The sequence below is a fragment of the Amblyomma maculatum genome, chromosome 2 (genome assembly GCF_055883805.1).
Source record: "Amblyomma maculatum isolate TAMU_Amacu chromosome 2, ASM5588380v1, whole genome shotgun sequence".
Lineage (NCBI taxonomy): Eukaryota > Metazoa > Arthropoda > Arachnida > Ixodida > Ixodidae > Amblyomma > Amblyomma maculatum.
In genome coordinates this window covers 202247516-202263103 of record NC_139345.1, presented here as the reverse complement: position 1 = coordinate 202263103, position 15588 = coordinate 202247516, and the positions used below count along the sequence as shown (strand labels likewise).

The following is a 15588-nucleotide window of genomic DNA, read 5'->3' as shown; positions in this document are numbered from 1 at the left end:
CTTGTATGAATAACTTCATTAAGCTTTCCTGAACAAATTCCTGTTAATACGTGTGAATGCATTTATATGCTGATATACAGTAAACTTACCAACATAGTGCTTTTAGAATTTGTGGTTACAGGAGACCTTGCTTACAAGAGACATCTTTTTCGGGTTCCTTGAGTGTCTCTTGTAATGAGGTTTTACTTGAAAGAGCCAGATGTAGGAATTATGTGCATAATGTTCATTCTCATCTGTTAAATGTCACTGAGTGAATAAACTGCCCTTAGGGGCTGAGGATAACACTCTGCCTGGCATGTTACTTTTGGGGCATGGTTACTCAAGTCAAGGGGATGTGCTATTGTAATAAGTTATGTACAAAATTTCTTTACACATGGGCCGCTTTTGTCAGGCACCTGTTAATTTAAGTAGATATTTGGTGTGCTGTGTGACACCATGTACGCCAATGACTCAAGCTTATTCGTGTGTGGCATTGCCATGTCTGGAAAAAGGGGAATCCTGGTGGTTGAGCCAATTATTTGCGCTTTTAAGAGGCTGCTTGGCGGGGGCAACACACCACTTTGGCCCCCAATTCCTGTAGGTGCCCTACAGGGCTAATCTGACTGGGTGAAATTGGCAGTCGCCTTTTCCTCTCCTTTCCTTCATCTTTCACTTTCTTATCCTCTTTGTCATAACTTTCCATTTCCCTCCTCTCTTCTTGGTTTTCTCTTTTTTTTTTCAGTGATGAGCAGTTAAACTTGTGTGGCTATGGGTTATGGTTATTTCCTCTATAGGTTATGGTTATTTCCTCTATGGGTTATGGTTATCTCCTCTATGGGTTATGGTTATTTCCTCTTTCATAGTATTCATATGTCTGATTGATACCCTGTGCCCTACAGGGTGACAAAACTGGCGAGCGGAGGTCTACTACTTGAGATATATGGCAAATCAGTATGTTCAAAACTCTCTCCCCTCGCCCCTAAGAAAAAAACAAACTCCTTTTTCTCTCTTTGTTCCCCTCCCCACGTGTAGGGTAGCCTACTGGGCATTGCCTAGTTAACCTCCCTACCTTTCTATTCTATCCTCTCAGGAGTAATTTCAGAACATGACTTTCTTCTCCTGACGAAAAAAAAATGTTGGAAGGATTCTGTGTTCAGAATGTCACTGGTGTCCACTGAATAAAAATTTGCAAGGATAACAAGGAAGTACCTACAAAGCATCTAGTTCTCACTTTTCCTACCAGCAAACTGCCTGAATCAACTTAGTGGGATACAAAAAAATCTGCATTCACCCATTCGTACATTCCCAGCCCCCGTTGCTGTTTCAACTTACAAGAATTGTGCCATTCCGTACAGAGTTGTCATGGTCCCCAGACAAGTACTAAATGTGCTTCCGGAGCCCGCCCTTCTGAAAACTTTGTTGCCACTCTACAGTGTATTGACTGTGAAAGGAACCACCCAGCACTCTCCTGGTTGTGCCTGTTCTGAAAGACTGAAAAAGAGCTCATCATATTGAAGATTAAAGAAAATAATTCATACAAAGTGACATGCTAATGACTCTGTCGTTTCACCGGTGTGGTGCATACAGACGGTGCACCTCACCAGGCTTCTGCCCATGCCAAGGGCGGGTCTCTGGTAGTGCCATCCATGCCTCAGATAGAGGCAGCTGCGCTGTCATCCCTGCAAAAGTGCCCACCAACTTTTGAGTTGGGAGCTGGATTCTCTAACTAGCGTGAAGCCTAAGACTCGCACCCCCACAGCCTTTCTGTGGGCCTCCAGAGTCACCAATCAGGGGATGGATACCAGACCTAGCACACTGACCCATGTTGCAGGGCGGTGTGGCTCTCTCGACAAAAATGAAAAGATCCATAATGGGTCTTGATGATAAATAACTTCCCATATACCAGGGTAGAACGAGAGGAAGAAGATGGCTGCACAGCTCGCAAGAGAACTGAATAAGGGTATTCAGGGAGTTCCAGTGATATGACTGTAGTTTGTTGAAGTGATCATTAACATCGTTACACATTCTTCATAGCCATGTCGCCTGTCCTACGGATATTCCTTGCTTACAATGTCTCGGATGATGACGAATGAAATCTAGGTGCTGTTGCTTATCTGTTGGTTTTCTGTACAAGGAAGTTTTAAAAGTTTTTCATTTTTCACGTACACCGAGGTGCTGAGAAAATTGATTTTCAGCTGTGAGGAGTCAGACAAACGATTGGAGTGATTTCTAGCCATGCTGCCACATAATGAAGATGTCGTCAATATAGCGCACGTATATGAGTGGTTTTTCAGGGAATGAATTTGGCATATCAGATTTGAGAACTCCCAAGAATATATTTCCATAAGTCGACATGAATAGAGTGTCCATGTTTGTTCCGAATACCTGCAGATAATAAGATGAATCACACTAAATTATTTTGAGCATCACTCAAAACACGAATATTCCTAAACCCTATAAAACCTGTCATAGCAGGGAGCAAGCAAATAAACTTAGGTGGTAGCACCATTGTGCCATTGTTAGTTACCCCTGCTAAGGAAATAAACCTAAATACAAAATTCGAGGCTGTTGCGATTAGTGTCATACGCTCTAAAACAGTTACTAGTATATGGCTGATATATATTCCACCACACCTTACACTAGCAGTACAGGACCTAGAAAACATTTTTGACCCGAGCCCTCTGTGGTGATTTTGATGCTCACTCTCCTTTTTGGGGAAGTGACGTCAAAGGCCAAATAATTGAGGCAAGGTCTCAGAGCGTTAGCTCTACTCCTCCCATGCACAAACCTCAAGGTCAATGGATGATGCAATTGTGACCTTGAACTATTGCACTGTAGAGCAAACATTGTCGTTTTCATCATCGTGCCCAGACACAGGAGCATTATGTCATCGTTGCTGCTGATTGTGTCTCGTGTAAAACTGCAACACACTCTCACATTGCGCAGTAAACATCTTCATATTCATGAAAATCCATCTGTGCAGCTCCTTCATTTAACCTAGGTGAATACTTTATACACATATGCCATCTCGCTAAAGACAGAGACCACGGCCTTTCCAGACAGGCTGCCGAGACCATCGAACAACAAGAAGCCAGACGTCCCTGTTGCTGAGGGGTTTACCAAGCGCGGAAGTGAGCCAAGATTGAAGCGGCAGCAGCGGCTGGGGACAATGGCTAATGTTTGTGAAACTTGGTTCAGGGATAGTTGAACTTCTACAATTTTTATTCTGTGAAACACCTATTGTGATCTTGCATGCAACTGAATCGATGCCACTGGCTGTCTTGAGGAGGTTCGTACTGGAACTCTCGGGGTTCATTCAGGGTGTTTTGACAGTGGATGTTTTTCACCTTGCAGTCAAGCGGTATGTCCGGAAAGGCATTCCCAGGGAGCACAGAAAGCAGGTAAGCCTTGATCTCACTCATTCGTTTTTGGCCAGCTTTGTTTGGGTGCTTAATGTGTCCTTGTGTTTTCTGCAGTTCAGAATTCATTTTCACGCCAAGACAGACAGAGCGTGAAACAACATTAGAGCGATAAAGCTGTGTGCACCACTCTGAGCTGCGGACACATTCTCTTGTGCACATCATTGATTGATTGATTGATTGATTCATTCATTCATTCATCATCATCAGCCTGACTATACCCACTGCAGGACGAAGGCTTCTCCCATATTTCTCCAATTAACCCAGTACTGTGCTAGCTGCATCCACTTGACCCCTGCGAACTTCTTAACCTCATCCGCCCACCGAACTTTCTGCAGCCCCACTCTAGTGCACACCACGCACTAAATGGGCCCTTTTCTTTTTCCTGAGCGATAAATCTTTGGGATGTGCAGCTCAACCCAACCATAGCTTCTGTTCTGCTTCTTGTGCTTGTGTTGTGGTGCCTAATGAGAAGCCGCATCCTTGAATGACAGGCTGTAGCCTCCGTTTTGGATGTTCAGCGGCCAGCAGCTTGGGTGGTACAGGCATGCTGGAGTTTAGGCTGTAAATGGGTAACTGACAGCAATGCACACAATGCACAAGGCAGAAACAAACAAACGAACAAGCAATCAAACAAACAAACAAGCAAAACAAAGGAAAGCAAAGCAAAGCACTTCTGATGACTGTGTATGGTTATGTGCATCAGTACAGAGTTTGCTTTCTCAAAGAGTGCTAGCACGGCAGTAAAGGTAATATCTTTAAACAAGTGCCCTGCAGCAAATAGATTGTCAAGTTTGTTTTTAAAGCAATTTGCTTGCCAGCCATGCTGGGGGCTCTTTTTCTCTTGGTGTCCAATGTGGCTGGGGCTTTGCACCTGTTCTTGCTTGGGAATCTGCAGAACCTCTACTGCAGCGCGCAGAAATGAATGCTGAAGAACTGTGTGTGGCAAGTCTCACTGCTTTTTGTGAAGAAACAATTGACCTTAGCCCTCGAATGAGCATTTACATAACCCTTTCAGCAGCATGCCTAACGCTCGACACTGTATTCTTGTAGGGGCTGTCATAGGAGTCGTAGTTGACTGCAAAGATTGCCTCTTTCTCGCACTGCACTTCATTTCCCATCGTGCACATTGCATGTTAAGGCAAAGGGGTGGCCCACTGCACAAGAATTGGCATGCATATAGAAGAGGGCGGACAATGCAACAAAGAATGTAAGCTGCTCAGTTCTTTTGTGGAGAATCCCAGTGTCATGGCAGTAGAGAGTTTAACAATGTTTTTTGGTCAGTGCTTCATCAACATTAGGTTCCCAGGCATACCTGAGCATTTAGCACAAAGTGAGGATTTTTTGCTAGCCAAAAGCAGATCCTGAGGATGGCCACCATTGCACAATGCTAGTTCCAGCCACAGGTGTGTGTAGTGGTGAATGGGATGCTGTTCAGTTCATCATTATTTATTATATTCTCTTAAAGTATGCATGTGGTACATCTCACTCTGCTACTATTTGTAACATTGTTGTGTGTGGAATACTCAGCGTAATATTTTACCATGGCACTTGGTATCGTGTGACGGCACTGCATGGAGGCCAGTCAGTTTGGTATGATGTTATGCCGCAGAACTGGGAACTGTGCCTTTGTGGCTGTGAGACCCAGGCATTGTCCCAATGTCATTCCTGTGTGTGCACTGAACCTGTTTACATCTGTTGCCAGGTGTGGATGGCACTGTCTGGGGCGGCCGCCATGCAGAGTGAGGACCAGGGTCTGTACCAGTCACTGCTGCAGCAGAACCGCAAGCCTGACCTCGTCGAAACCATTCAGATTGGTGGGTCCCCATTTGGTCTAGCAACAAAAGAGTGGGAACATCATACTGGGTGTCCATCTTAGGGGTGGAAACACTGCTCCATTTGCTCCATTCTGCTTTTCCTGCTCCATCATGTTCCAAAACGCAATATTGCTCCAGAACTGCTCCAACCAGCTGCCTCGTTCTGCCATCATATTCAGCAGAATAAGAATTTTTGCTGCACAGGGGGCTGCTAACGATATATCCTCCAAATATGTGATTAGATGCAGTTTGATTAACAGCGAGAAGCACACCGGGGCAGTGACATGCTACGAGCTCCATGTACACACTCTAGGGGCTGTTTTAGTTGAAACAAAGGTGGCACAATGGTGGCAGTTATGATGAGCAAAGTAGTCATGGTGAGTACCTCGAGCCGTTAGGAAAGTTGTCTGACAGCACGGAACAACTCTAGTGGCTCTAAGGGTTCAGCTGTGAAAACAAGCTGCTACTTCACCATCACGCCTCTTTGTTAGTACCAAGCATGTCAAGCCTACATCAGACAAAAGCATACTTGGAGCATAAGGGGGTGACACCACAAAGGTGCCGTTCAGTAGACATATTCTCAAGAGTGTTGGAAAGCCTTACAGGGCCTCTTGCCAGTGTGTTTAAATTAAGGAAGTGCCAGTGTCACTCAGGTGAAAACATCAGGAGCCATTGGCAGAAGGCTGTAAAGCAAAAGAATCTGGAGGAGGAAAAGGCTGCTCTTCAGTGCAGTCTGTTCTTCCTGAAGGCCAGTACCCTGAAATTTTTCAGCATAGGCATAGGATCAAAAAGGGTATGCACAAGGAGAGCAGAAATGTGCTTTGTGTCGATGTGAACTTCAAACTAGTAGTGGTGCTTGAGCCCATGAAAGTGGTAGACTTCACGTTTCAATCTATCACATGTGATCTCTAGAAGCAAGCATTTGGTTTACTACTAGTCTTTTCCAAATTGTTCCCTAGGTCATTTTAAATATCACATCATGTCAGTTTATTACCTTAAATATCTGCATATGTCTTGGCTGTTTGTCTTGTCTTTTTAGAGGTGCAGGTGTAGTCAGCAAAGCATTGAACGCTGAATAGAAAGGAATCAAATTGGGTATTTTTGTATGCCAGAAACAAAAAATTGCAATTAATAAAAGCATTTGACCCTAGAAACATGTTTCAAATTCATTGCTCCAAATTGGCTTTATTACTGCTCCCTGAGCTGCTCCAAAATGCTCGAGCCTGCTTCCACCCCTGCTATCTTCATTTTGTTGAATAGTAACACTGCAGGGGCTGCTCTTGAATTTGAGTCTTTAGTAACTAGAGAAAACATTTCAGTTATTTAAAAGTTCAGAATATTGAATGAGCAAATAAACCTGCGAGAAACCACTCACATCGCGGAAAGTTTGCTTGGAAAAAGCTGAGGAATAGTTGTCTGCTTTTCAAGCAATAACTGTGCAGTAGCAGTGACCTTCCATGTTTAAATCCGCACTGTGCAGAACCTCCAAGCAGAATTGTTCTAAACAGTAAGGGTATTCACAGCCTCTTTCAAGACTGATGTGGTACAGTTGTAGACTCTTCATATGCTCTCTCGACATTGTCCTCAACAAGTGACCGTGAACAGGCTGAGATCACTTGTGAACACAGTGTCTGTGTGTGTATATTGTCACGTAGTGGTGACAATGACGTCAGCACAAAAGAACTAACAAGCATAGTAGCACTGAAATGAACTCTTTATTGGGCTCACTTGTGGCGGCAAAGAACTAAGCAACTCGGTGGCAGCAAAAGCAGCAAGTTGGCTCGTCAGTTGTCAGAGCTATGAATGTCCATTACACTCGTCAGTGCTCAATTTAAAACTGGCGAAGAGACGTCAAGATAAAGCCACATGAGTGCCTGGAACAATGTGGAAGCAGGCGCAAATGGATGCAATCATTCAAGGTATACATCCAGAGCATCTTGCATGACAATGAAAATGATAAAGCTGTGGCCAGTGGCTTTGAGCATGTACAAAAAAAACAGAACAAAATCTTAGTGGCATTGCTTAGACGATTCTGCACATTTGCTGTTACAGACAAATTGATAAGGTTGCCTGCCTGTGGCTGTCAACAGCAACAAATCAAGATTACAATAGTTTGTGGCAATTATATATATACAGAGTGTACCAGCTAAATGTAACCAAGGTAATAAGAATACAGTGAGCCCTAGCCCAGACAAAGCAGATAAAAGCTGCTCAGGGTCACTTGGCCTAATCTGCAGTATTTTTTTGTTTACAAAGTTAATTAGTAAAGCCTGATTAGTTATTTTATTAATTATTTGCATGAGGAAAAAGTGTCAATGTCACACCAATGCACGCATCCCCCGCTCACCACGCATATACACTCCATTGCGTGACGTCTCAGACTCCCTATTTGCATTATATTCATGGTTGTGTTTATTTTTAAATTGTAAGTGGACCTGTTTCTTCTTTTTTTTTTTCAACTTTGAAAAATCCAAAGGGGGGAGACCAAAACATGGTACTTCCAATAATTTTTTTTGGCCATCCGATCCTGGGGGATTGACTTATATTCATGTGCAAATGCAGTGACTAGATAGCAATGGAAATTTTATAGGAAGTCTGAAAACTTGAGCACCCTATGGATTTGAAACGCTATGGATTTGCAAATTGGAGGGACATGCACTTTGGCTACTTTCTTTCCACTGTAGTTGGTGGAAGCAGTCATTGCAGGCATTGAAAACAGTTGCTTCTGCATTTGGGGCATCCATGCTAGTGGTGCACTGTGTCCATGTGGTGTAACAACACACCATCACTGTGTGATGGTGCGGTGTAAACATTGCAGTGGAAAAAAACCTGCTGCACACACACTCCTGCACATACAGCAGCACCGAGGAAGAGAGTTGTAATGCAGAGTAGTAGACAGTGTCACAAATCATGACATTGCCCACCTCAAAACTTGCATAATGGCCCTATGTGCATGAGTGTTGGAAGATGCCTCTGTGATGCTGATTCCTGTGACATGGAATGCATAATTGTGGGTGGCCTTTGGTGCAGATGTGCCGCGGACATTTCCTGACAACGTGTACTTCCATGGGGGCGGGCAGCAACAGCAGTCACTGTTCAACGTGCTGGTTGCGTATGCACACTTCAACCGTGGTGTCGGGTACTGCCAGGTACGTGCCGGTACCTCTGCTGGGAAGGTAGGCTCTCGGAGCCATGCCGGTTCATCGGAGCTAAACAACTGGCGCACTCCGCTCTGGAGCAGCAGTGGTTTGGGTCAAGTGGATGCAGCTGGCGCATGACTGGGTTGACTAAAAAAATAAAGATGAGGTCTTTTCCCTGCAGTGAATATAGTTTGGCTGGTGGTGATGATAACTGACCAATAAGCATCATAATCCTGCATCTAGGATCGACACAGTCGTGCATGACATCACTAGTTCAGCGAAGAATCTTAATTGGCTCCAGATAAACCGCATGAGACAAAGTGACATCTGGCATTGTACCAGTGTATGCCACCTGAGCACATTTGGTTTGGTTTGGTGTGTGTGGTTTAACGTCCCAAAGTTACTCAGACTACGATTGAGTGATTGATAAACTTTATTGGGGAAAATTGGGGGTTAGGGATAGTGGGTTAGGAAAGAGCAGTGGTTGGCACTCCTCTGTCCAGAAGTCCGTTGGCCTCAGCAGCGGCTCTGGCTCGCTGCACCAGCATGAGTTGATGCTGCGCGTTCGAGTCGGCTAGAAGACCCTCCCACTGCTCAGGACTAGGGCTATCTATTTTGGGCATTATGGGGCTAGCCCTACATCACCATGTTACATGGTATAGTGTAGCAGTGTCTCCACACCAGACACATTCGCTTTTGTAGTGTGTTGGCCATATCTTGTGGTACAGGGCTCTGTTTGGATATGCGTTTGTCTGTAGGCACCTAAGTGTAGTGGCTTGTTCTCGGATTAGTGTGTCATGTGGAAGTGCGTACTTTATACGCCTCCCCCTACACGCTCATATTGTTTCCCCGTATGTTTCTAGTGTTGTGAGAGGCTCTATCGATGGCTCCGTCGCCCGGCTAGTGAAACCTCGGACGATGGCAACTACTCTGTTACCCTCCACCCCAGCGTCGGGGACCCAAACAATCGTGTGCTGCCTACTTGGGTCTGTTCCTTCTGGCTGGCTGGCTAGGAACTTGTTTCATCATCATCATCATCAGCCCGACTATACCCACTGCAGGGCGAAGGCCTCTCCCATATTTCTTCACTTAACCCGGTTCTGTGCTAGCTGCATCCACTTGACCCCTGCAAACTTCTTAACCTCATCCGCCCACCTAACTTTCTGCCGCCCCCTGCTACGCTTTCCTTCCCTTGGAATCCAGTTTGTTACCCTAAGCGACCATCGGTTATCCTCTCTTCGCACTACATGTCCTGCCTATGTCCATTTCTTCTTAAATTTCCGCTAGAATGTCGGTAACTTGAGTTATTTCTCTGACCCACTCTACACGCTTCCTATCTCTTAATGTTACCCCTACCATTTTTCGTTCCATAGCCCTCTGAGTTGCCCTCAACTTAAGTAGAACCCTCTTGGTTAGCTTCCACGTTTCAGCGCCATAGGTGAGTACAGGTAAGATGCAACTGTTATATACTTTCCTCTTTAGCGATACCGGTAAGCTGCTAGACATAATCTGCGAGTGCTTGCCAAATGCGCTCCATCCCAATCTTATTCTTCTTGTTATTTCCTTTTCATGGTCCGGATCTGCGGTTACTACCTGTCCTAAGTAGACATATTGGCTTACTACTTCCAGTACTTCGCTACCTAATGCAAACTGCTGTTCCTTCCCGAGGCTGTTGAACATTACTTTAGTCTTCTGCATATTGATTTTCAAGCCTACCTTTCTACTTTTCCTGTCTAGGTCATCAATCATTATTTGCAGTTCATCCCCCGAGTTGCTTAGCTAGGCAATGTCATCAGCAAATCGCAGATTACTGAAGTATTCTCCATCTACCCTTATCCCTAACTGCTCCCATTCCAAGTCTCTGAATACTTCCTCTAAGCAAGCTGTGAATAGTACTGGGGAGATTGTGTCTCCTTGCCTAACTCCTTTCTTTATGGGAATTTTGTTACTTTCTTTATGCAGAACTATGGTTGCTGTGCAGCCATTATAGTATATATCTTCCAGCACTTTCACGTACGGCTCGTCTACCTCCTGATTTTGCAATGCCTGCATCACCGCCGAGGTTTCAACTGAGTCAAATGCTTTTTCGTAATCAATGAATGCTATGTATAAGGGCTGGTTAAATTCCGAGCATTTTTCTATCATCCGGTTGACGGTATAAATATGATCGATAGTAGAGTACCGTTTCCGAAAACTGGCCACCCGGTATACGCAGTGCCTGGTGTCATCGGCGGTACCGGAACCATGGAAGAATGCAAACATTATCCTCATTCATAAGAAAGGGGACTCTAAGGACCTTGAAAATTACAGACCAATCAGCTTACTGTCTGTTACGTATAAGGTATTTATTAAGGTAATCGCTAATAGAATCAGGACAACCTTAGACTGCAATCAATCAAAGGAACTTGTTTGCTTTGCGATTAATCCTGTTGTTTGGAAGGCTCGACAGGCGGCTTGCGAGTCCGAGACTATCCAGTAACTGTGTTGTCTTCTGTTTGCTTCTGAGATTGTTAGGGCTATTGCCACCTTTTCTGCTGTGTGGATGCATTTGGTTTGTCTAGTTGTTCCGTATATGAGCTTGCCTCGTGAGTCAGTGACAGTGGCTGCGGTTGCTTCTCTGCCTTTGTACCTCGCTGCATCGACGTACATCACAAAATGTTTGTGTTCAGGTGTTTGTCAACGGTTTTGGCTCTGGCATTCCTTCTGCCATTATGATTGACAGGATCCATATTTCAGTGATCTGACCATGAAAATGTCCCTGATATATGGTGCGATATTTGTGGTTTCTGCGCTATTGTCCTCTTTAAGGGTATATCCGAGTTTCGTAAGGAGAGCACTGCCCGTCTTGGGTCTGTTCAAGTCTTCTCTCCTGGGAGTCGAGCATAGCTTTGAGAGATGCCATAGTGGAGGGCTCCGGAATCTCGACCACCTGGGGTTTGTTCATGTGTACTGACATCGCACAGCACACGGGCGCCTTGCTTTTTGCCTTTATCGAAAAGTGGCCGCCACGACCAGGATTCAATCCCGCATTTTATGCACAGCAGTTGAGTGCCCTAACCACTGCACCGGCAGATCAGCACATTTGGTTTACTAGGATGCACCCTAGCTGTTGTCAAATGTACAGTGCTTTCTTCTTTTCCTTAGAAATCGCTGATCACATTTTAAGTGGCATTTTTCGTTATTTTCTAGTGGCATAAAACGAACTTGTGTTTTATCCTTTGCAACGGTGCCACAGGGTCACAGCAATGGTGGGAGTAGGTCACAGTGGTGCTTGTGAGAGCATCCATTGGTAAAATTAAGCTGCAAGCTCGCACCCAATATTGGTGCACAAAGAATGCACAAGTCCTGAAGACATGTTTCAAGGTGACACTTGTGTTGCTGGATCACTGAGGGTCACCTTTTTGAGGCAGGGGCAGAATTTATTTTCTGTTTCCAACCTTTGCTGCTGTGCACTTGCTGACGGATTATTTTTCCTGTGTCATCACAATCATCATCCTGATTATGCACACTGTAGAACAAAGGCTGTGGTCACACCTGGTCTCCACAGATTTCCATCTGAAGCGTACACGCAACTAGCCTCTGTCTTTCTGCAGTAAAGAGATAGACCAAGCTACTGCATTTGTGGCATTGTGCTTCGTTCTTGTTGTGGTGAGTTTTAAGCTGCGTGAGCTGCGGAGGCGATCGTGCCCTTATAGTTAATTGTCTTGGTAGATAGTGCTTGCAGACAAATCCCGTCCCACAGTTAATGGTGGTATTGGGTAACCTCTCAGTAGTTAACCTAGAACCAGGGGACTAGAGGTTCTTGATCATGCCAGTTGGGAAACTCTGCTTTAAAAAGCGACTAATAGTTTTAGTATAGGCTCCATGCGCTGCAGTTTGGGGAACACACGTGACGTCATCTGGTTAACAGAAGGGGCGAAAGGTGGACGCCACTCTCTCTCCCAGTTTTCTGTCAGCGAGGCGAGAAAATAAACCCTACCAATTACGAGTGGCTCGATCTTTTGCTGTATTTACCAATGTCATAACAGTTATAAAACACTGCAGGCAGTGTGTCGATAAAATTTTATCGTTTTCCTCGGAGATCCCACGAAACGGAAAAGAGGGAGCGTTGGATTCAGTCAGTGCTTTTGCATATTATTTTGCATCCTCGATAGCTAAGCCCTTTTCTGTACCAATAAAAAGAAACAGAGAGAGTGCTTTGGACTTTTGTATATTTATTTCATGCATTTAACAACCCAAAATCATCCCAGAAAGCAAAGTACTTTAAGCAGGAAAATAGAACCAAACTGTTCTATGCGGACACATGCCATTGGATGGTGGTAATAGTTTATTAAAGAAAACAAACATGGAGAAGGAAAAGAATGTTGTCTGGCGTGGTAATTGCTGTCTAATATTTGTGAAACACGAGCTGCGCCCGGCGATAAAAAAAAAAAAAAGGATATGGAGAGGATAGCAAGGAGAGGATACATGGTAGCAATGGCATAAAATGGTGAGCGTTGTACATTATTTTAAAAATAATGAATGCCCTTGGGCATTCATTTATTAGTGCTTTCAGGAAGTGGCTAAAACAAAAATCCTCTAACATATTGGTACATACTCAGCAAGAAACGCTTCATATTTTTCTGTGGTTAGAGCTATGCTTCTTTGAGGACAATACACAAAGCAAAGCAGTATCAATCTTCAGGACATAGAGCATTACCATTACCTGCGTGTAATAAGAATACGTTTTACGCAACTGCAGTGGACCATTCATATAGTAGATCTATGGTACATAGGTGATTTCTTTGTCTGGATCAGTCAGGCACTTGTTCCCCAAACTGTAAGGGCACTTAACCTCAATCAGTTGAAATATGCTGCCTGATTTTACATTGCTGTCTGCAGCTGCCTACATTTAAGAAGCAGGTGCCTCGTTACAGCGCATTGACACTTGCGAGTTGCTTAACATGTCGCAGAGGGAAAACGTGAAGAATAGGTCGAAACCAGTCATGCCGCAGAAGCAAGGCACTGGACAATCCCCTTCATCCTCTATTTTACTAATAAAGGGGTGGCAGTCAACCATTGTACTCTTTGCACACCTCTCCCTGAGGCATCTTGCAGAGGGAAGAATTTGCCTCTTTTCGCTTCTTCAAAGATTGCGAGTGTGCCGTTGGAGAACGAGACCTTTTGGTTGGGAAAAAAGGCTTGTGAAGAAGCTGACATGGATTTCCGTAGGTGGTCAATTTCAGCTGCTGTACACCACATTTTCAATGTACTTTTACCTGTGAATTTACCTGTAAGCTGTAAATTTTGATTACTTCAAGGCAAGTGTCGTAGTCAACATTTTTAATTTGCGCAAAGCACTTGTCGCTGATATTGGACGGCCCCGCTATGGCTGTTGCTTCCTTTTGACTGCCATATACACATGATTGCTCGTATAAAGCCGTCGTCCACTTTTCAAACTCTCTCCTTTATTGTTTTTTTGAAATATACATCCAGGTTTTCAATGAGTTTAAATCCGCATAAAAGCAGGCGCTGTCTAGCTTGCGGTGCCATTCTCGCAACTATGTCACTGCACGTCTGTTATGCGGACGGGTTGACGGAAGCGCACTGGGCGTCCAGTTAATGCGGGGAGTGCTGTGCGGCGGTGCTGGCGATGCGGTCACTGCTGGTGCCACCATACCAGCATACGGAGCCTATACACTTTTTGGCGCTTTTTGGGTGTTTATGGATTGTAACGCTATCTAGAAGCGGCCAATAAAACCTATCTGCTATTGCCGTCACTGCCGTGTGAAAATCGCATTTTATCAACCATCTGAAAGTTTACAACTTAGATGCAGTTTACGTTAATGATCACGGGCGCCGCCACTATCCGTATAGTATACACCCGAATTTGGACGAATCAAAACTACTGTTTTTTGATACATGGGTTCCTATGGGAAGTATTGGGAACTGGTAATATTAAAGAGCTCTGCCATGGCACTACAAGTTGCCAACAACAACAGTGGCCAGCCCTGCAGACGGAATGCCTGCTAGCTAGGCATCATCTGTTGTCCGGGCTCCATTTCTGCAAACTGCACATTCACCACCCTCATCCAATGAACTGAGCAAAAGGTTGATTTGGAAAATGAAAGATGGCTTAGTTCTGCTATGCCTGGATATACGTAGTGAAAAGCAGTGACTACCTCAGAATCAGAAGTTAATTTCTCCAGTCTTCTGCGCCGTTCGCCACCAGCAAAACTCTCCTTGGCTTCCATGTCGAACGTGTCTAAGTTCACCGGCGTTCTATAATCCATTTACAGGAAAGGAAAGGCGCATCTGTCACTCGCAAAAGGCAAGAAGTGCTGGCAGGCAGCGTTGGAGCGCACTCATTCCCTCTTGATCCTCATAGCTGACGGCAGATGGGTGATGTCACACCTTTGACCTAATCCTAATTGAGTGACTTCACTATTTTAGTCTTTGTTACTTTCAAATTGCGCGCCAATCGCAGTATCTGTCACGCGCGGAATCACGCTATCATCCTCACGGTACACAAGCGGAATTATGAAGAGCGTTTCACGACCCGCGGTGTGGCGCAGCGGTAAAGTGCTCAATTGGGAATCCAAAGGATGGAGGTTCGAGTTCCGAATGGGTACTACTAATTTTTTTTTAATGAAGAGGAGTCGTGAAGAAGAAAAGGCACCTGCGCCTCTCCTAGTGACCTCACTTGGCGATTTCGCGCATGCACAGATGTGGCTAAAAGTGATCACACGCATGCCAGACACGGTGTTGACTAGCCTAGTGAAGCTTTTCGCTTCAATATATTGCAGTAGTGGTTTTTTATGTGACAGACTAATTGTTGGGCACCAAGCTTTGGTAGCAAGCTATCTATTTGTTTGACCAAAAGAGAGTTGGAATCCTCAAGCACTGGAAACACAACTTGACATTGGCTTGTGCCTCACAGTTGACTCTGCTTCAGTGCCCCCCTCTTCCTCTTAGATTTTTTCAAAATATCCATGGGGGAAAAGATGGCATTGTGCATGTGCACAGGGAAACCGATCATTTAGTAGGGAGGCCTCTTGCTGCTTTTCCCCAAGAAAACTGATTTGGACTTCAAATGCTAATGGCAGCAGTTGACTACTATTGTAGGTTCTTATGTGTGTGGTAGCATATAGCTGCTAGGCCACAGACTCGTGCATCCAGCTCTCGTATTTGAAAGCGTCGCCAGCATGGAGCAATTGTTGGTGAAATAATTGCAAGGCTTACAACAAATTTCAG

General features: G+C 44.7%; 1 protein-coding gene across 3 annotated transcripts in view; it reads left to right on the top strand.

The window, feature by feature from the left end:
• Positions 1-15588, top strand: part of LOC146201079 (growth hormone-regulated TBC protein 1-like) — a 40972-nt gene that overhangs the window by 4769 nt on the left and 20615 nt on the right. For all 3 annotated transcript variants that reach the window (XM_084595628.1, XM_084595627.1, XM_084595629.1), the window contains exons 3-5: positions 3334-3380; positions 5104-5215; positions 8246-8364. In XM_084595628.1, coding sequence (XP_084451754.1) covers positions 3334-3380; positions 5104-5215; positions 8246-8364 — 278 coding nt within the window. The remainder of the gene's footprint in view (positions 1-3333; positions 3381-5103; positions 5216-8245; positions 8365-15588) is intronic.